At 43.9% G+C, this 22104-nt stretch overlaps 3 protein-coding genes across 3 annotated transcripts; all 3 read right to left on the reverse strand.

The window, feature by feature from the left end:
- Positions 1 to 915: 915 nt before the first annotated feature.
- Positions 916 to 3677, reverse strand: LOC124982838 (uncharacterized protein C12orf71 homolog). The gene is made up of 3 exons (XM_047549744.1): positions 3516 to 3677; positions 1655 to 2338; positions 916 to 1179 (listed from the first exon to the last, which is right to left on the reverse strand). The coding sequence occupies exons 1-3, from the start codon at positions 3675 to 3677 to the stop codon at positions 916 to 918; spliced, it is 1110 nt and encodes a 369-aa protein (XP_047405700.1).
- Positions 3678 to 8194: 4517 nt separating this feature from the next.
- On the reverse strand, positions 8195 to 9524 carry LOC124982839 (uncharacterized protein C12orf71 homolog). Its single transcript, XM_047549745.1, has 2 exons — positions 8883 to 9524; positions 8195 to 8446 (listed from the first exon to the last, which is right to left on the reverse strand). The coding sequence occupies exons 1-2, from the start codon at positions 9522 to 9524 to the stop codon at positions 8195 to 8197; spliced, it is 894 nt and encodes a 297-aa protein (XP_047405701.1).
- Positions 9525 to 19812: 10288 nt separating this feature from the next.
- LOC124982840 (uncharacterized protein C12orf71 homolog) lies at positions 19813 to 20565 on the reverse strand. The gene has a single exon (XM_047549746.1). The coding sequence runs from the start codon at positions 20563 to 20565 to the stop codon at positions 19813 to 19815; it is 753 nt and encodes a 250-aa protein (XP_047405702.1).
- Between the last annotated feature and the right edge of the window lie 1539 nt (positions 20566 to 22104).

A 22104-nucleotide genomic window follows, 5' to 3' on the forward strand; every position in this document is an offset into this window, starting at 1 on the left:
CTTAATGATACTTGCAAAGTATCTCTCTCTGAGGGAACCCTGTAGTGTGTTTGAGAGTTAATTCAAGGTGTGCTGAAAGACACCTAAGCTTTGGTGAAATGGCTTCAGTGGGAAAATACCGTTCAGTGAGAGTTGACTCCAAACCTCCCTTGGGACACTCTGTGAATCAGGGCTTGCAGCCATGCTCAGGAACATGATGACCACCACCACCACCAGCAGCACCCAGAGCATCTATGAAGTACCTGCTCTGTGTCATTCCTTCTCCTATGAAACCTACGAATTGTGTGGAACCATCTCCATCATCTTATAAATGAAGGAAGGCAAGCTTTTGGAAGGTTAAGCAGCATTACCTTGGTGCCCTAGGGAACCCTAATATCAACCAACTTGGTAGCACCAACCAGCATTCTAGCACAGTGTGGTTTGCCAGGATCATCCGGACTGTTGTTTGAGGGTGCCAAGGAGTCTCAGTTGGAATGGTTTGCCCTGTGGCTCTCTGTGGTGGCCACTTGCTCAAGACCCAGAAATTCCTCCCAAAGCATCCTGTGGGAGACTGGCAGGTGTCCTGCTGCCTTTGGGCGGTGAGATGAGTTCATAGTGAAAGAGGATAAAAGGCGTGAACTAATACAATACCTGAGATGGGGGGATACGGTAAGAAGGGATGGTGCGGGAGAGAACCAGAATGCCTGTGGATTAGGAAGCATACTGTAGCACCCAGGATGTCCTGAGAATGTGTACCACTCTTGTACAGGCCACATGCACTTTACACCTGGGCCCACGTTATATGATGGAAGACGAGGACAGTGTGAAGCACAATAACAACAACATTTTTTATTGGGGAAAAACAAAACCCTGAAACCTTGGGGACCATCGAGTAGAGGTTGACAAAACTTTAAAATGCGGGGTCTAAACAGTTTTCTAAGTGGAGGGATTACGAGGTTGGATTCTCTTGCCTCTAAGGAAACATCCTTTCCTTGGTTCCAGCAGACTGGTGTCCTTGTAGGCTGCTTCTGGGCGCTTTCTCCCTGGTAGGGAGGAGGCCACCCGCTTCCTGAGCCAGTGCATGATGGACCTGATGTTGAGACAGGACGTGCTCTCTGAGTGGGCAGGTGGGTCCCCCTCCTTTGCCTGTCCAGCTGTGACTGAGAGGCTGTCAGCAGAGCCAGTCTCCTGGCATATCATCTGGCAAGAGAAAGAGAATGAGTTAGACACATGTAACATCAGCAGCAATCAAGGAAGTATTTCCTTATTTGTGGAAATTCAAGTTTTATTCTTCTCCAAAACAGTCCAAGGGTAAGTGTGAACTCTCGGTACTCCTTGAGGATTAAACGGAGAGCACACCCACCCAGATTTCTCACAGAAACGCACACACTCACACAAACACACAAACACAGAGTCTCACTCACACAAAATTTCTCTGGTCCAATCATTTGTCCCTCCCCACTCTTGTGTCTCTCAGTGCTCCGTGGCCCTTCCCTTACACCTCTTGCCCAGCTCCCCTTTAAGCTTGCTGTCCTCCTCCTCTCTTTGCTCATCTCTTGGTGAACTGGGGTGTGTCCCTGCTTCGCAGCAGGTAGAAGAAGTGACTCCATGCTGTCCACCCTGCCACCCCACTGGGCCTATCCCTGGCTCTGCAATCCAGCAGCTCCATGCTCACCTCAAGCGGTTCCTCTTCTTCCAGGCCGGGTGAACTGTCTGGACACGTGCCGAGGTGTTCATTTTCTGGTGGTTCCCACTTGGGCAAGGCCTGGGAAGCCTCGTGTTCTTGACCACTGCCGTGATCCATCTGGGGAGAGGCGCTAGTAGTGCCCGGTGGGAGAGCCTCGTCCAGAGGAGAGTCGGAGAACACAGGGTCACCGTCTTTGTCATCTTTCTCCTTGTCTAGCAATGCCCTGAGGCCTTTTGTTAGATCTCGCAGTTTGCCCAGATTCTGGTTTATCCTCTGCATCCTCTGGTAGTCTGCACTGAGGTCCAGAGTAGCCCTGGAGTCTTCCTGGTGGGAGCCCCCCGAAGCCTCCACTGCCTGCACGATGGGTGGTTCACAGAGCTTCTCTGGGCCGTGCTGAATTTGTTGTCGTCTCCCGAAGGGCATCCTTCCAGCTTCAGTCTCCCGTGACTCTTGGGTAGGAGGGAGGAAGTGGCAGGAGGAACACTCAGAGTTGGAGTCCTCAGAGGAGGTCGTGTCCTTCCAGTCAATGCTGTCCTCATCGAGGAAAGAGCCTATGGCGAGGCTCGGGTTTGATTTGGATTTGGAAAGGCAGTGCTGTTGGTCAGTGCAGTTGCAGTTGTAGGACGAATCTTCCATGGTGCTCAAATCCCACTTCTCCCTCAACTCGGGAAGCTTGAAAAGAAAAACACAAAGCTTGACATGGGGTTTGGGAAGAGAGTCATGCGCTCTACCAATGATTCCCCTTCCTCTTTCCATTCCTAACTGTTCCACTCTGTCTGAAGTGCATCGTGTGTGTGCAGTCTCCTGTCAAGGGCACAAGAGGCAGACCTTGCTCTTTGTAATTGGAGTGTATAATAACCGTCTGTCCTGAAAGTCTCTACCCTTTACCTCTCACGCATTGTCTAAATTCAGTTGAAAGAATTTCTGTTTTTCATGAGAGTTGAATCCCATTTGAAAAATGCAGGAAAGTGTGAAGTAGAAATTAAATTCTGCCCTGATCCATGATCCAGAGGAAGCGATAGAATTCCTCAAAGAATTTGGTGGATTTCCTCCTGATCTTTTCGTCTGTCCTCATACATATACTTGCATGAGTGATTGATGTATCTCTATACACACACCGAGATACATGTGGAGTCACATCACTAGAGATCATGAAATGTGGCAGCACAGCCAGCAAGAAACTCATATATGCCTATTGGTAGTTCTTAACCCTGTTCTTATTAATGATAGTTCAGTGATCACTTAATCAGGACCTTTAGTTTCGGTACTCATGACCCTTAGAGTAGGAAGACAAGTAACACCTGCTTTATTTTTATAAATATTATTTTGAACTCATAGGTGTACCCACATCCTTTAATTCATACATAAATTAAATCATTCATTCATTTATTCTTTTTCATTTATGTGGTGCTGAGGATGGAACCCAGTACCTCACACATGCCAGGCAATGCACTATTACCCCTGAGCTCCTGCCCCAGGCCCTACAATTGTTTCACTGACCTCAGTTAGTACCTCTTTATCTCTCTCTCTGTGAGGGTCTCTCTCTTCAGATTCCTATTGGTTAGATCCTGGACAAAAGTCACAATATATCAAAGTCTGATGAAAGATGCCACTGAGTTTGTTTCTAGAACATAAAGCTGTTGAAATGCCTATTCTCCCCTCTTCTGATGGAAAAGCACTGGCGCACTGTCTTCCTCTCCTTTCCTTCCTCCTTCCTTCTCTCCCTCTCTCTCCTTTTCTGTCTCTCTCTCTTTCTGTCTCTCTCTCTCACTCATGCAAACAGAGATTCAGAGAAGCACACATGCACACACAGAAACACAGAGAAACCCACAGAAACAGAGAAACTCACACTTTGATGGTGAGTCTCGTCGACCATCGACTGCTGCCTGTAGGAATAGATGCTCCTAAGTCCAGTGGCATAAGCTGGGCATCTGAAGCCTTTCAGCTCCTCCATCCCAGTCGCTAAAACACCCACTGTTGGACGTCTATGTTCTGAGACGTTGGCTCCCATGGCAACAGAGGAACACATTGGCATGAGTGTGGAAAGTGTTAAGAGGGTGCAGAAAAGCAAAGGGCCCATGCCTTTATTTTCAGTTAGTTTTTGCATCACTGTGAACAAAATTCATGATAAGAACAAGTTGGGGGTGGGCTTTTACTTGGGTCTCACGTTTTCAGAGGTGTCAGCGTAAGCTAGACCAACTGCTTTGCTCTGGGTTGTAGTTGAAGCAGTGCATCATGGGTGAAGGGGCTTAAGGAGGTGAGGTGTTTTGCTGATGGTAGCCCTACGAAAGTGTGAGAGAAGAAGGGCCATGGGGAGAATGTCACTTTCAGGACACGCCTTCAGACACCCACCACCTGGAGCCCTGTCTCAATTGCCTAAAGTTACCCCTCAGTCGGTTCATTCAGACTTGGACTGATCAGGTATGGCTCTCACAATCTACCTCTTTTCCTGTGAATACTATTGCATTGGCTTGAGCTTCTATGGGGCACCTCATATACAAAGTATAATGTTCTTCCTCAAGTCTCTAATTACAAGTGTCCATCAACAGTAGGAAAAGCGTTAGTACCTTTACAAGGGTCCCATGGTCTTAGCAGATGCATCAGGGCCCCTGGATCCTGTTTGAGTCTTATGCCTGTCTGAGACTCAAGGCAAGATGTTGAGTGTGAGCACTTGTGAGCTGAAAACCAAGTTGACTATATCCACTACACAGTGGCCCAGAACATATATTCCCTTGGGCAAAGGGAGGAATTTGGTTGTGGCACAAAGAAGGGTTGAGGCAATACTAACACCACAACCCAGTATGGAAACTGGTGCGCTATTTCTGAGCAAATTCCCTGGGTTGGATGTTGGTGAGATGTTAATTTGAAAGGGCTTCGTGAGCCCTGCCCCTTTAACCTGTCTGCTAGCTTGCACACAGACTCTATGTAGACAGTATATCCTGCAGTCCCCAGTTTTTCTCAGCAGACGGTCATGTTATTTGCATCTCTTAATTCCTTGTGTGTCCGTCTGAGCTTGAGCGTCACCCTTTCAACCTCATACTTGGACTTCTTGGACACCGCAGTGTGCAGGGAGTCTGGTTCTGGTACACTTTGTCCACCTTCCCAGTCTCTTCATTTGAAATCTTGGTGGAAATGTCCACTGCGCCCTAACTAGAGCATTCTGGATTCAAGTCGAGGCATCGCCACTTGGATGAAGCCATGTTTTGGGCCCAAGTGGCACAGTACGTCAGGCAGCTGGGATAAGGGTCCTAGCAGATGCTGAGGGCCTGAACAGCTGAACCATGTTGAAAACAACTTCTAAGTTTGCCCCCACCTCCTATTGGAAGCAGGTGACCTACAATATAATGTCTTCTGTAAGGAAGGTGCTGTAGTGTACTCTGGACCCTTGTTGGGTGTGATCTTGCAGTTTCCTGAGATGCCCTGGAGGCTGCTTTCCAACTGTTGTCCCTTTGTGTGGTACTTAGCATGTTTTCCAGGGGTGTTTTCTCTTCAACAAACACATCTCCTTGGCCCATGCTTTACACACGTTTGTGTCCAAATGTCACTTTTTCAGTGCCTTTTGTCTGCTTTCCGCTCCTGATTCTCATGTAAAGCAGTCAAACAAGTACCTGCTCTATCCATGCAACCGACCAAATATTGTCCTGTCTTAAAATTTCCTTTGTCAGACATGGTCACTCTTACTGATTTTTGCCTCCCTCCATTCTCAGCACATGGATGAAACATCCCTGTGCTTTCTTCCAGAGTACAGCACAGGTGGCCTCTCGCCCAATTGCCAACCCAACCCTCATGTGTTTCTGAAACCTCAGGAGCATGATATTCCTGTTCATATCCTGGCCTTCTGGCTTTCACTAGAATTACCCAATAATCCATCTTCATTTACAGTGTTCTGAAGTATTTGCAGCTTGATCTCTAACCTTTTCTGAAGTGCTCCTACAAACGACATGCACAGTATTCCTAAAACACATGTTGAAATCACTCATGGCAATGACCCGAAAACCAAATATTTGGGTTCCAATGACTTCTTGCCTGCTATGACCAAAATACCTGGGAATTATCTTAGAGGGGGTGGTAGGTCTATTTCTGGCTCAGGCATTCTCAGGTCTCAGTCCATAGATGGCTGAATGCGTTCCTGTGCCCTTAAAGTGAGGTAGGACAGCCCAGAGAAGGGCTTATCAGAGGAGAGCTGCTCAAGCTGTGGTGGGGTCGGGAAGCAAAGAGAGAAGAAGGAGCAGCAAGAAACACCAACTTTCCAGATTATGCCCTCTTGTGATCCTCCACCTTCAGCCCTGTCCCAAGGACCCACAGTTATCCCCATTCACTCCCCTGCAACTAGGATGAATGGATTCCATTAGAGCCCTCATAATCTACTGCTGCTTTCTCCATTGAACGTTGTGTTAAGAGGAGGTTTGGGGAGAGGCCTCCTATTCACACCATAAGACATTGCTTCCTTAATATGATGGGCACACAGTGTGGAGGGTGAAGAGGGCCTGCCTAGAGGAGAGAGGAAGCCATGGCATGATGCATTCTTTGGTCTTGTCATGTGTGTGTCTAAGAGGGTTCCTGTCTTTAGGGAAGCGAGAGCCTGTTTTGTGAGAGGGAGAGCACCGCCTGCCCTAGGACAGGGTGATGTGCTGAGGAAAAGACTTTGAAGTAGTGTCATGGAAGGTCATGAAGAGCCTCTGGTATTACCACATGGGATGGTAGAGGAGCTGGAGGAGTGTTGGGGGCGAGCCATACGGACTCGCCAAGATGGCGCCTGGCAGACAACCAGAAGCTGTTTTGATCACATCGGCGGTATGCGTGCACAGGTGTTCCTGAGTGCTCCTGCTCGGGCCTGCTCTTGATTGGACAGCTGGCTCCTCACCTGATCTCAGCTGGCGTGGCTCCGCCCTCCGCCTCTTGGAGGGAATATAAGTGGGCGGTGGGTGAAGGCTGGACAGTAAGAGCAGCAGTAAGAGCAGCAACTAGCAGAAAGAAGCAGTGAAGCCATTAACAGAAAGGAATAAGAAGAAGCGGCAAGCAGATAGAAACAGCGAGTAGGGGCAGCGGTGGAAGGCAGATTGCAGAGCGGAGAACTGGGAACACATCTTTAGGTTGCAGATCACAGATAGGCAGATCACAGTACGCGGGACACATCACTAAAGCACCTTAGGTAGATGCACCCTTAGTTCACAGGATGCAGGACGCACCTTTAAGAAGAAGCAGCAGAAGCCTAAGAAATAGATCTCTGATAAGCGTAGAAGTCTCTCTTTCTCTCTTATGCAAAGCCTCTCTCTCTCTTTCTCTCTAAGAAAAGCCTTTCTTCCTCAATAGCCCAGGGAACAAGCAAATAAGCGAGAAAGCAGCCCACTAAAAGAAAGATAGAAGCAGTTCGTTTTCAGTCCACCACTGATAAAGACCTGCACAATTGTTGCTGCAGGCGGTGACAAATACCCATGGATTTGGCACCACAAAGAGCCAGTGAGAGAGGAGAAGGACCTTTGAGGGAACTTGTGGTTTGTGAGGAAGAGGACTTGAATTGGTGAGAACAGGGAGAGTCAGCCAGAAAAGGGAGTTGAGGCTTCCTCCAAGATGTGGACCTGTAGGTACAATTTTAATGATACTTGCAAAGGAGTTTGAGAACCTTGCAGTGGGTTGAGAGATTAGTTGGTTAAATCAAGTTCTGCTGCATAAAACCTCTCATTATAATGACTTCAGGGAGAAAAAAAGCTCAATGGGAGCTGTTTCCATATCTCTAAATTGGAATTTCTATGAATCAGGAGTAATTATGGGGCTGTCTGGGATTGCGGCTCAGTGATAGAGTGTTTGTCTAGCATGTGTGAAGTACTGGTTTGATTGTCAGCCTCACATAAGAATAAATAAAATAAAGTCCACCAACAGTATATGGAGTACTTGCTTCATGTCCTTCATTCTCCCAAATCCACCATGAAGTTGGTGGTACCTTCTCCCTCATCTTAGGAATGAAGAAAGGCAGTCATAGGTTGGTTAAATGACAATCCCAACCCTCCCCTTTCTCCTTCCTATGCCACTCTTGCCAGTCAACTTGACAGAACCAACCAGTATGCCATGACATATCAGAATCATAGAAAAGAACCAGACTGCTTTCAGAGTGTCCCCAGTGCTTCCCTGTCCACTGCCACTTGCTCAAGACCCAGATGTTCCTCCAAACCATCCTGCCATGTGGGAATCTGACAGGTGTCCTGCTGCCTTCTGACAGTGCTGAGATGGGTTAATGATAAGGAAGATAAAATGCAGGAAATAGGGCAAAATACAGTAAGACAGGTTGTTGGGAGAAAGAGTGTCTTTGGTTTAGGAATCATGCAATGACCTGAGATAATCTGGGAATGCATACCACTCTTCTAGACAACATATATAATTTGAACCTGGGCCTACGGTGTATGATGGAAGGAGGAAGATGTGAACAACAACAACATTTTTTATTCTGAATAGACAAAATTATGGGGACTATTGAATAGAGGTGGTCAAAACATTAACATACTGACTACGTAGGGTTTCCTAACTCGAGGATTACTGAGGTTGGATTCTCTGGCCTCTAAGGAAAGAACGTTTCTTTGGATCCAGCAGACTGGGGTCCTTGTCGGCTGTGTCAGGGCACTTTCTCCTTCGTCGGGAGGAGACCACCCTCTTCCTGAACCAGCGCACCATGGACCTGAGGTTCAGACAGGATACGGTTTTTGAGGGGGAAGACGTGTCCCCCTCGGTTGACTGCCCTGATGAGACTGAGAAGGTGTCTTCAGTGCTCGTCTCCTGGCTTATGATCTGGCAAGAGAAAGAGGATGAGTTGGAAACGTGTAATGTCAGCAGCAAAGAAGCCAACATTTGTTCATTTTTGGAAATCTAATTTTTTTCTTACCAAAAAGCCCAACTGTGAAGGCATACACTAAGTATCATTCATCATTAGACATACACACACACACACACACACACACACACACACACACAGAGTATATTTAAAAAAGAATATCTTCATAGTCCTTCTCTGTGTTCCTCTCCCTCTTGTGCCTCTGAGTGCTCCTTGGCATTTTTCTGTTTCCCAGCTCCTTCCCTTGCTGCCATCCTTCTCTCCTTGCTCATCTCTTGGTGTACTGGGGTCCACCTCTGCTTCATAGCAGGTAGAATGACTGATGATGCTGTCCAGTCTGGCACCCCCACTGGGCCTACCCCTTGCTCAGAAATTCAGCAGCTCCCTGCTCACCTCAAGAAGTTCATCTTGTCCTCGCCTGGGTGAAATTTCTGGAAATGGGGTGATGTCTTCATTTTGTGATGGTCTCCACTTGGAAAAGACCCACTCATCCTCTTGTTCTTGACTACTCTCCTGATCCATGTAGACAGAGGCACTGGTGGATGACTGGAAATCCTCATCCAGAGAAGAATCAGAGCACACAGTGTCGTCGTCTTCATCATCTCTCAGATTCTCTCGATAGGCATTAAGGTATCTCATTCGACCTTCCAGTTTCCAGACACTCTGGTTTCTCCTCCCTTGTGGGTTCTTGTCCACTGCCTGGTTGTCTCCATGGAGATCCACTGTAGCTGGTGAGTCTTCATAGGGGGAGCCCAGATAAATGTCCAGGACGTGGACAATGGGTAGTTCGCAGAGCTGCTCCGAGTTGTCATGAATTTGTTCTTGTCTCCCCACAGGCAATTTTCCACTTTTAGTCACCCATGGCTCTTGCACAGGAGAGAACAAGGAGCAGAAAGAATCCTCAGAAGTCGAATCTTCAGAGGAGGTACTGTCTTCAAAGGTGGGATAGCCTCCAAAGAAGTTCGGATTTGATTTGTCTTTGGAAATGCAGCCGCCTTTGTGGGCGAAGTTGCTGCTGTAGGATGTATCTTCCATGGTAGAGAAATTCCAGTTTTGACTCAATCTGGAAACTTGAAAAGAAAGAAAACCTTGAGATAATGTTTTAGTGAGAGAGGCATGCACTTTAGCAATCATTCCCATTCCTTTTTCCATTCATTACTATTCCACTCTGTCAGAAGCACCTCCTATGTTGGCAAGCTCCAGTCAAGGGCAGAAGAGGCAGACTTTCTCTTTTCTATTGTAGTGTGTAATGACCCTCTGTACTGAGCATGTCCACCTGTTACCTCTTACGCTTTGTCTTGTTTCAGTTGGAAGATCTACCTATCATTCTAGAAAGTTGAATAAAAGTTGAAGAATACTGGAAAGTGTGAATTTGAAAAGAAATGCTGCTGTGATATGATGATCCAGAGGAAATGAGTACTATTCATGAGACAATATGGTGATTTCCACATAATCTTTCCTTTTCCTCCATACACACATACTTGTATGGAGGTACCTTTTACATATATGCACATGTCCATATACATGAGAAGTTACATCAACAGAGATTATTAAATATGATAGCATAGCCAGCAAGAAACACATTGAATATTGTGTGATTCTTAACCCTAATCTTATTAATGCTGCTTCAGTGATCACTTATTTGAGACCATTAGGTTACGTGTTCACTGACCTTAGATTTCAAAACCTCCTTTCACAATTGTCTTATTAATGTCAGTCAATACTTCTTTATCTATCAATCTCTGACTCTCTTCTCTCTTCACATTCCTATTTGTTGGATCAGTGGACCAAAGCTCACAAACTCGTTAAAGTCTTATGATATTTGCTACTAAATTTCTCTCCAGAAAGTATAGGTGATTAAATGCCATCATCTGGTGGCATTTTTATTCCAGCATTTTCAGTATGGTCCAGCATGTGAGTGGGGAGAGGCACAGGCACAGTGTATCTCTCTGTCTCTGTCTCTCTCTCTCTGTCTCTTTCTCTCTCTCTCTCTCACACACACACACACACTCACATTGAAGATTAGTCACACTGAGCTCCGATTGCTGCCCACATGAAGAGATGCTGCCAGATCCAGTGGCATAAGCCGGATAATGGAGGTCCTTCAGATCCTTCGTCCCAGTGGCTTCAACATCCAACTGTTAGAAGACTGTGTTCTGAGACAGTTGGCTACCATGGCAACAGAGGAATCTGTTGTCATAAGTGTGGAAGGAAAACCACAAGGACCTATGCCTCTATTTTGATTCAGTTCTTGCATCACTGTAACCAAAAACATGAAAAAAAAACATCTTAGAAGTTGTACAATTGTTTGGGGCTCATGTTTTCAGAGGCCTCAGTGTATGGAAGGCCAACTTCTTCTCTTTGGGTTCACGTTCAACCCACACATCCTGGGGACAGGGCTCAGGGTAGAAGAGGTTCTCTACTGATGGTGGGTTAGGAAGCTTTCAAAGAGGAAGAATCCACATGAAGAATAGCAGTTTTCAACACACAGCTTCAGTAACCCACCACCTCCAGCCATGTCCCATTTGCCTACAGTTACCACTCAGTTGCACTGATTAGGTTATGGCTCTCATAAGCTTCCTATTTTCCTCTGAATTTTATCGCATTGGCTTGAGCTTCTAGGAGGCACTTCATATACAAACCTTAACGTTCTTCCTCTGGTCCCTAATAGCTACTGTCTGTCTCCCAGTAGAAAAAGCATTTAGTTCCTTTACAAGAGTCCCATAGTCTTAGCAGATATGGTACTGCCCAAATGTGGTATTCAAGTCCAAAGACCATCCTTGACTCAGAGCAAGATCTTACCACAAGCACTGGTAAAATCAAAAACAATTTTCCTATATCCAATATACAGTGGCACAGAATAAATATTTTTTTCAAAAAGGGAAGAGTGTCGTTGTGGCAGAAAAGAGGGGTTTTGTCAAAATTCACATCACCAAAACCCACTATTTACATAGGCCTGGTCCCCTGTTTCTGAGAAAATCACCTGGGCTAGATAGTTGTGAGCTGTTAATTTGAAAGGGCTTTGTCAGTAGTGCCCATTTAACCTGGCTAGTAGCATGCCTGTGGGCTCTTAATTCCAGCTTGAGCTTTACCCTTTTAATTTCAGACCTGGACTTCTTGGATGCAAATGTGCAGGGTCTGTGGTTCTGCTGCACTTTGTCTGGCCTCCCAGACCCTTCAGAGTAAACTTGCGTGGAATTTTCCTTGGGCCCCTAATTTGAGCATTCTGCCTTGCAATAGATTCATCTCCCATTGGGTGTTGCCGAGTTGTGCTGCAAGTTTGCCCAACACCTCAGGCACCTGGGATAATGGCTATAGCAGGCTCTGAGGGCCTGGGCAACTGAACATGGTGAAAATGGTTTCATAGTTCTCCATTTCAGGACAGGTCACCCACATTATCTGTTCTCTCAGGAATTCTCTCTCCTGTACTCTGGACCTCTGTTGGGTGTGGTCTTGCAAATTCCTGAACTGCTCTGCAGGCTTCCTTCCTTTTGTTCTGTACATAGTACTGAGCAAGTCTTCCAGAGGTGTTATCTCTTCAACATACACACCTCCTGGGTCTCTAGGTCAGACACATTTTTCCTGGCCACATGTCAGTTTTCCAATGCCTTTAGGTCTTCTTTCTGCTCCTGATTCTCACAGTGAGCTAGTAAGTGCAGGACTGCCTGCACTGTCCATGCCACCAACAGAATGTTGTGCTGTGTTGAAATTTCCTTTGTCAGATGAGTCCATCACTGTTCAGTCTCAGGCAGTTCTCAGGACATGGGCAAAAAGTACCTACCTTTTTTTTTTTTTTTTTTTTTTTTTTTTTAAGTAGAATATACCACATGTGGCTCTGATCCAATTCTTAACCAAGCCCTCATTTCTTTCTGAAACCTCATGAGCACAGTCCCTAGTCCTATTCGCATTCTGGTCTTCTGTGCTCATAGTAGTATAGCCCATTAAGTTTCAATGACAAGGTTTTGAAGCTTTTCCAGCTTGCATCTCTAACTTTTCAGCATTGTTCCTGCAAACCATTTTCACATCCTTCTTTGCCAAATGACAATTCAGTCATAGCCACAACCCTAAATCTTGTCACTAATTTCAGTTTCATTCACCTTTTGTGTGCTGTGACAGAAATAGCAGGCAAGAACCTCTTAGAGGAGGAAATGTATATATCTGACTCAGGCTTTCTGAGGTCTTAGCCCACAGATGACTGAATTCATTCCTGTGTCTCCAAAGCAAGTCAGTACATCCCAGGGAAGGGTCCAGTGGAGGAGAGCTGGTGAAGTGATGGTGCGGTTGGGAAGCAATGAGAGAGGAATGAGCAGCTGGAAGCACCGACCCTCCAGGTTACGCCCCACTGTGATCCTCTACCTTTAGCCTTGTCTCACATGCCCCCAGTTATCCCCAGTTACTCCCCTCCAACTAGGATAGATGGATTACATTAGAGCCCTCATAATCTATTGCTTTCTTCTCTGACCGTTGTTGTGTTAAGAGGAGTTGTAGGGAGAGGCCTCCTATTCATAGCCAAACACTTTGCTCCCATAACATGCTGCAAACGTAGCGTGGTGCGTGAAGAGGGCCCCCCTTGAGGAGAGAGGAAGCCACGCCATGATGCATTCCTTGGTCTTGTCATGAGTGTGTCTAAGAGGGTTCCTATCCTTAGGGAAGTGAGCGCCTGTTTGGTGAGAGGGAGAGCACCACCTGCTCTAGGACAGGGTGATGTGCTGAGGAAAAGACTTTGAAGTAGTGTCATGGAAGGTCATGAAGAGCCTCTCCTAGCACCATGCGGGGGAGCCTGGTGGGGTACCAGGAAAGACATGCAAGGGCAGATGGTTTGTGACCTTAGAATTTTGTCGGTTTTAAAGTTACCAAGGGGGAAAAGAGGTAGAGATGTGGGGAGCGGGCCCAGGGAAAGCAAGGGCGAGCACAGGACTACCGACCTAGTGTTTGGGGAAAGCGCGTGCAGTGCGGTATGTAGGTGGGGATCAGTGAGGACATGAAGGCCTTCCACCGGGGCCAAGAACCCAGATTTTGTCCTGTCAGTCGATCAGGATGGTGGTGTTTAGGTATCCCGTATCCCCCCAAGATATTGAAAATCTACTGCAGGATTTGATGTGCTTTAAGATAAAGCTTCATTGAGTTTGACTGCAGGAAGATTCACGGTTGTTTTAAGGAAAATAGAAATATGGGATTTTTAGGGTAGGAGCTATGCTGTGGAAGGACAAATGGAGGAAAAGCAAGTGGCAAAAAGTAAATGGGCTTTGCAGGAGTGTGTGGGTGAAAAGGAGGGGAGGAGGATGCTGTGGAGAATTACTGTCCCTACCTGCTCCCCACAATGAAGAAGAATTTGGGAATTAATAGAATGGAAAGAGGTTCAAGATGGGATGGTGAGTGACTGGTGGATGGGGTGAATGTAAGGGCTGCACTCCTGGCATGCGTGGGAAGGTGTTTATAGTAAATGCATCCCATCATCCCTTGAGGTCAGAGGGAACAAAGTGACCACCGGTGTGAAATGTTTGGAGGGGTGCGTTCTGCCAGACCTCCTTCTCCTCCTGTGCATTTCCCAGTTGGGCTTTCTCCTTATTCCTGAGGTTGAAACCATGTGTTTTTAGGCCATTTCTGTTTACCAGGTCTCTGTCCTTGTTATCCTTGTTTCCTTGTGCCATATATTATCTGTCTTGACAGCGGCTTCAGTAGCATGGGGTGTCCTGGTCCTTGTGGAAGCAGAGCTTTGCTTTTGCTCAGGGCACACCAAGGCTGTCCACCCACTTCCCTGGTCCCACATGATTATGGCTGCTGATTGTTGGACCACTGTCCTGCTCACTTCCCTTCCTGAGCTCATCCTGGAATGGAAAGGAGATTGACTCACAGCTCCCCAGTGACCCAGTCTGGCCTCTTTGCTATGGCTTTGCCACCTGGCCCCTTGACATCCCTGTGCAATATTCAACACAGTCATAGTAATTAACACATCCAGCAACTTGCAAAGTTCAGTTTTTGCATGCAACCCTTGCGCATGGTGGGAAAACTTATGATCTTATCTCTTAGCAAAATGATAGTGCTTGACAATTGTAAACATGGTCATCATGCTGTATGCCAGCCCTGTAGAACTTAGGGTCTAAGGGTACTGTTTTGAAAATTTCAGAGAGCTGAGCAGGATAGTGTCTCATTTTCTGCCCCACAGGGTAGTGTGACTGTACATACACAACTCACATCTGTTTGTGAGTACCACTTTCTCAACAAAAAATCAGGTATTATGCTAAACGACATCACTCTGGTGTTCATGGGAGGTGAGCATACTGTTGTTGATTTGATTTTTTGTTTATATGAGGTTTTGATTGGTTAATCATGTGCTAATTACCCCAGCGTATGTGTTAGAAGTAATTATCAATCTTGTATCACAACTAGTCATATTGAAATCTTTTTAGAAATAATCTACGTACAGATTTTTTTCAGCCATTCTTTTTTTTTTCTTTTTTTTTTTGTGGTACTGGTGATTGAACCCAGGGCCTTGTGCTTGCAAGGCAAGCGCTCTACCAACTGAGCCATATCCCCAGCCCCAGCCATTCATTCTTTCAACCAACTATTTTTTGTAGGCCTTGCTGGTATGACCCTCATTTTAGCTTTGATTGTATTCCCCAGGTTCTTTGGCTAGGATACTGCAGGATGGGGCCAGTTCCTTCATTATTACTTACATGAGAATTCAATGCCAGTCATTTAAACAGTTGCCAAATATATACAGTATATAGCCCACGTAATATTTGTCTTGACTGCCTCTTCAGTTCCTTAAGAAATGCAGGTCTTTGTGGAAGCAGAGCTTTGCTTTTGCTCGGTGCCCACCAAGGCCCCCTGCCCACTTCTGTGGTCCCACAACAGGAGCTGCTGATGGTTTGATCAGTGTCCTGGTCACTTCCCTTCCTGATGGCATTAGGGAATGATATGGTGGTTGACTGATTCACAGCTCTCCAGTTACCTCTTCTAGTCCCATTTTCCTCCCTTATTGCAGTACACTCAATGAATTCTTTCTAGATGGAGTTAGTAAATCTTTGTTATGTTTTCCATGCGTAAAATTTAGAGGACATATGAGATCTTATAAAATTTGTCTTTTTTATTTTAATCAGTCTAAGCCAGAAGGAAAATGGAAATATATTACAAAAACTATGATCCCTTCTAAGGGACTGATCATCTCTCTTGGCAAATATTATTATAGTGCTTGGGTTGTTGCTTAGTGGTAGAATTCTTGTCTAACACATGTGAGGCTCTGTAATCAATCCTGAGCACCACATAAAATTAAATAAATCAATAATAGCATTGTATCTATGTACAATTAAAAATATTTTAAAATATAGTTAGTGAACTCTAGTTCAATTTATACTTTGGGTTCATGGAATATCATTTTTAGGTCCAATTCAGCATTTCTCAGGAGTGAAGTCCATTGCATCACCTCAGATCTTTTTTGGTGTAAGTTTTATATATATAGTTTGAAAATGCATCATCCAAAACTAGCATTGGTTATGCAGCTTTTAGAGAAATTCAATTTATTCATTTATTTGTTTATTCATTCATTTATTTATTGTGTGTGTGTGTGTGTGTGTGTGTGTGTGTGTGTGTGTGTGCATTTCCTGGATTTTAACCCAGAGGTTTTTTTTTGTTGTTTTTTTTTTTTCTCACATGGTATGAAGTTGTTGTACCACTGAGCTACACCCTAGTCCTTGGTTTGGTGTATTTTCCCACTTGTTTATATTTCAAATTTCATGCAGCTCTAAAAGAAAGAAAAAGCTTTTTGTACTTATCAGAAAGAGGCATGGGTGTATATATATCTTAATACATACACACACTCATACCCCCACACACACAAACACACATAAAACAAAGCCACGAAATAATAATCTCACCTATAAGAATCTCAATTCATTGTAATCTGTCAGTTTCTTTAGATCTGCAAATATTTGTGTCCATTTCCATTCTATAACATTGTATTTAAATATTGTCATGACTCTCTCTCAGGTTTCTCCCAGTTGACCTGGCTTTAATTTCTAGTTTCTGTTCTATATTTTTGTAGATATGTAAATGTATTGCAGAGGTTCAGTGGCATGATGCAAGAAATGGACAGAGTTGGTGTTGGGGAAGAACAGTATCTACTAAGAGATCTGCCTGACAAATGCTCACAGGCTGCCCCAGCTGCCATGAGTGATCATGGTCTCGCTTAGTATATGCAGGGTCTTGTGCTCATTTCTACATGCCCACTCTCCACATGTTAGTTTCTTTCATCCTCAAAAAACCTATCAAGTAAGTCTCCCTGCTTGCCCCATTTAACAGAAGAACATATGACTTGAGCAGATAGGTAACTGGCTCACATTCCTAGATGATGATATGATTAATATTTGTCCCAGTATCCCCAGTAAACCAATTGTCTTCCCCAGTGTGGGAGGGCCTCATCCATATCCATTGGAGGTCTGAATAGAACAGAAGACTACTCTTCCCATCTGTCTTAGAGCTGAGATATCAATCTTCTCCTACTTCTAGACTTGGACTTGAACTTATCCCATTAACTCTCCTGGTTCTCAAGCCTTCAGACTCAGACTGGAATATAGAATTGACTCTCTTGGGTCTTCAGTTGGTATTGGCTGATCTCGGAACTTTTCAACTTCCATAACTGAATAAGACAATTTTTCATAATACCCCTCTACTTTTATGTGTGAATTCTACTGTTGGTTCCATTTCTGTAGAGAATCAGGATTACTTAGGTTAACCTACCTACTCCTTTCTATTTTTCTTTTCTTCCCTACCTCCCCGCCTATCTTCCGTCCTACTTTTGCAGTGCTGTGGATCAAATCCAGGACTTTGTACATGCTAAGCAAGTGCTTTGCCATGGAGGTGCATCCCCAGCCCTTTTAAAGTTTCTTTTTGAGACAGTTTTCAATAAGTTTCACAGGCTGGCCTTGAAGTTACAATCCTCTTGCCTTTAACCTCATGAGTAGTTGGTATTATAGTAATGGACAACAGAACCTGGCTCGCTGTTTCGAAATTGTGAAATATTTTAAAAGTATAAAAAAGTCATCCTGGGCCTGTCATAGGATGCACGGAAGGCACAACAAAGCTTCTGGGGATTTTTGCCAACATGCATCATCTTACAATCTTAGGATAATGTCAGAAAACTCCAAATGTGGGACATTTGACAAAATAACTGATCATTATCAGGTCATGAAAGATAAAGGAAAACTGAGGTCCTGTCCCAGACTGCTGGTAAGGAGAAAGTACAATTATGTGCAACTTGTTTTTCTGATGAGACATTAGTGGAAGAACTGTCTTTATCTTAGTTAATGTTATTGCACCAAAGTTAACATCCTGGTCTGCTCATCGTGCTAGTTGTGTAAGATGTCAACATTGGATCAGTGGGCTGAGGGATACATGGATGCCTGTCAGTATGCTTACAACTTCTCTGGAAGTTTAAACTTAGGTCAAGATAAAAAGATAAAAGAAAAATACATCAAATTATGGAAAATGATATAACAGTCATGTATTAAAACTCAGTTTCTCTGGCCTTAACATTTTGGAATATTTGATTCATTATTTTTCATAAAAGGAAAATATTGCAAATAAAATTTAGATTCTATCATTTCTCTCTTTGCTGGTCCCTTCTTTTCTGACTTCCCCTGTGAGTGTTATTCTCAATTTGATGTTTCCTTTATGTAGGTTTTAAGGCTATTTCATTTTAATGTAGTGCTTTACCTTTAGGTACATAACCAATGTAAGTATGCATTTTCTTAATAGTTCTGAACTGTGCCCTTAAAAATGGGGAAGGTATTCAATTTTGTGTGTATTTCACCAAGATGGAAAATGTAAGAAAGAAGAATGTATGTGCATGGACTACATGTGATGTTTTTCAGAAAAAGGGAAGTCTCCCTATTCCCACTGCTTGTTTTGTAGTATAAGAATTATGGTACCAATGATCTTCTCCAAACCAAATTCTTCAATGCAGTATTTGTAGTGTTTATTTTGGGGGTGGGGTGGGAAAATGTGGGTGCAATTTTGTAGGCTCTATTTTTGTGTTCACTCCCTAATAGACAGGAGCTTATCAGAGCCTGGGTGTTTACCATAATGGTGTGGGGTCTTTTTAAAGCATTGTGGTGTAGGCACAGTTGTACGAAATGTCACTCACTCTGCTACATGCTTTTCTGTGGTTTTTCATTTAATTTCATGATAAAATTAAGTTGTAAAACTAGAAGAACCCAGATGTGTCTCCAGAACCCAGAGTCTCTCTGGGGTCATCTGCTGCTACTTTAGACAGCTGCCCTCAGCTGGCCTCTGTATGTATCCTTAGTCCCTCTCTGGTCACTTGCTCAAGACCCAGAAGTTCCACCAAAACCATCCTAGTGGGAGTCTGACAGGTGTCCTACTGCCTTCTGGAAGTGGGGAGATGAGTTAATGATAAAAGAGGATAAAATGTGTGAAATAATAAAATAGATAAAATGGGGTAAAATACAGTAAACTGGTTTGGGGGTAGAGTTAAAGAATACCTTCTATTTAGGAAATACAATACTACTTAAACATTTTCTGAGTGAATTTCTGCCTTCTAGACAACATACATACTTTTAGTATGAGCCCAGATATTACAATGGAAGATGAGGAAGATGTGGATAACAAGAACATTGGTGTTTTTTTTTTTATTGGGAAATTATAAAACCATGGGACTATACAATTGGAACTATCAAAAAGTTTAAAAATCTGGATACATATGGTGTTCTGACTTCAGAGATTCTTGAGGTTGGATTCTCTTGCCTCCAAGAAAACGACTTTTTTGAGATTCCTGCTCATTGGGACTTTTATTGACCCTCTCAGGGTGCTTTCTCCCTCGTAGGGAGGAGAAGAACCACTTCCTGAGCCAGTGGAAGATGGACCCCAAGTTCAGACAGGATGTGGTTTCTGAGTGGGAATGTGTGTCCCCCTCCTTTGGCTGCCTTGCTGAGACTGAGGAGGTCTCTGCTGTGCCAGTCACCTGGCTTATCATCTGCCAAGAGAATGAGGATGTGTTAGATATGTGTGTTGTCAGCAGCAATGAAGTCAATATTTGCTCTCATTTATGGAAATCTAATTTTTTCTTACCATAAATAACCCAAAAGTAAATGTAAATTTTTAATACTCATTAACATTTAAACACACACACATAAACACTGGGTATTTTTTTTTTTAATCATTAGTCCTTCTCTTTGCTCTCCCCTCTTGTCTCTCAGTGCTCCTTGGCATCTTCCTTATAACTCCTCCCCAATCCCAAATCCTTTCCTTTCTGTGGTCCTTCTCCCAATAATCATCTCTGCTGACATCAGGGTCTACCCCTGCTTCACAGAAGGTAGTTAGACTCCATGCTGTCCAACCTGGCACCCCCACTGGGCCTATCCCTTTCTCTGCACTGAGGCAGCTTTGTGCTCACCTCAGCAAGTTCATCTTCTTCTAGCCAGGGTGACATTTCTAGAAACTGACTGATGTCTTCAATTTCTGGTGGTTTACACTTGGGCAAGGCATAACAAGCTTCATGGTTTTTATCACTGACTTGATACACATGGGAAGGGACAGTGCTGGACAGCTGAAGATCCTCATCCAGAGGAGAATCAGAGAACACAGGGTCATTGTCTTTGTCATCTTTCTGATTGTCTAGAAATGCCTTAAGATTTTTCATTAGATCATCCAGTTCCCAGAGAATCTGATTTGTCATCTCCTGTGGGAACTTGTCCATTCTCTGGTTGTCTCCATTTAGATTCAAAGTAGCTAGACATGAGTCTTCATGTTCAGAGCCCAGATAGGCATCCAAGACCCAGGTGATGGGTAGTTCACAAAGCTGCTCTTGGTCGTCCTGAATTTGTTTTTCGCTCCTGATGGGCATCCTTCCAGTTTTAATCGCCCATGACTCTTGGGCAGCAGGAAGGAAGTGGCAGGAAGAACCCTCAGAAGTCCTGTCTTCAGAGGTATTAGTGTCCTTCCAGGCAATGCTGTCCTCCCAGGGGAAATAACCTACAGAGAGGCTCAGGTTTGATTTGGATTCAGAAATGCAGTCTTCTTTGTCAGTGCAGTTGCTGCTGGAGAATGAGTCTTCCATGGTGTCAATGTTCTCAAATCCCAATTCTCCCTCAACTTAGGAAACTTCAAAAGAAAAACCTTGATATAAGATATTGGGAATAGAGTCGTGTACTTTGGCAATAATTCCCATTCCTTTTTCCATTCCTAACTATTTCATTCTGTCGGAAGCATGTTCTGTGTTTGCACTCTACAGTCAAAGGCAGAAAACACAGTCCTTTCTAAACTTATTATATAATAACCCACTGTACTGAGCATGTACACCTGATACCTCTTATGCTTTGTCTTATTAAAGTTGAAAGAACTTGTATAATAAAAGATAGTTGAATAAAATTTGAAAAAATATATGAAAGTATGAAATTGATCTTATGATCCCACCATCAAGAAATAATGATAAATAACATCATTAAAATTTTTGGTAGAATTCCTTATAATCTTTTTCTTTATGTGTACACATATGTATCAGTATGTATTATTCATATGCATGGATCTATATATATGTGGAGTCATATATACAGAAAGTGATATTATTAAATTTTATAGCACAGCCTTCAAGAAACAGATATATGGCTATTCTGTAATTATTAAGCACTTTCTTGTTAATGACTCTTTGACGATCACCTGTTACTAAACCTTAGGTGATTAATAGCCCTTAGATTACTAAGACTATTAAAATGATCTGATTAATGACAGTAAATCCTCTTTGTCTACCAGTCTCTGGCTGTTTCTCTCTTCATAGTCATATAGTTTGAATCATTTGACCAAAAATTGCAAATACGTTTAAGTCTCATGATAATTGATACTAAATTTCTTTCTGGAAAGAGTATAGCTCCTTAAATTCCCATCTTCCCATCATCTGATAGCATCTTTAGCTTTTCCATGAAGTCCTGGCAAATAAGTGGGGAAAACACATGCACCCAATCTCTCCCAATCTCTCTCTCTCTCTCTCTCTCTCTCTCTCTCTCTCTCTCTCTCTCTCTCACACACACACACACACACACACACACAGCATACTCTGTCATGCTGAGCTCTGATAGATGCCCACACCAAAGAAATGTTGACAGCTCTTGCAACATAAAGGGGATATCTTTCATATCCTTTGTTCCAGTGGCTGAAAAGTCCAACTGTCAGAAGTCTGTGTTCTGAGACTCTTGGCTACCGTGGCAACAGAGGAACCAAATTATAGCCATAAGTGTGGAAGGAGAAAAGGGAGATAGAAAACCAAAGGACCCATCCCCTTTTAGTCACTTTTTTGTATCACTTTGACCAAAATACACAACCAGAACAACCTAGAGGTGGAAAAATTATTTCATGTTTTCATGGGTATCAGTGCATAGAAAGCCAATTTTCTTGTTCTGGGACCAAAGTGAGGCAGCACATCATGGGGGAAGGGCACTGAGTAGGAAAGCTGCTCAGCTGTGACAGGTCAGGAGGGAGAAAGGGGCCCCAGGAAGAACTACCCTTCCTCCAGCCACATTCTGTCTGCCTACAGGCAGTTCATTCAAAATAGGATGGATGGAGGTTACAGTTCTCATTTTGCCTCTTGAGTATTCTTGTATTA

This window comes from Sciurus carolinensis, chromosome 4 (genome assembly GCF_902686445.1).
Source record: "Sciurus carolinensis chromosome 4, mSciCar1.2, whole genome shotgun sequence".
Taxonomy (NCBI): domain Eukaryota; kingdom Metazoa; phylum Chordata; class Mammalia; order Rodentia; family Sciuridae; genus Sciurus; species Sciurus carolinensis.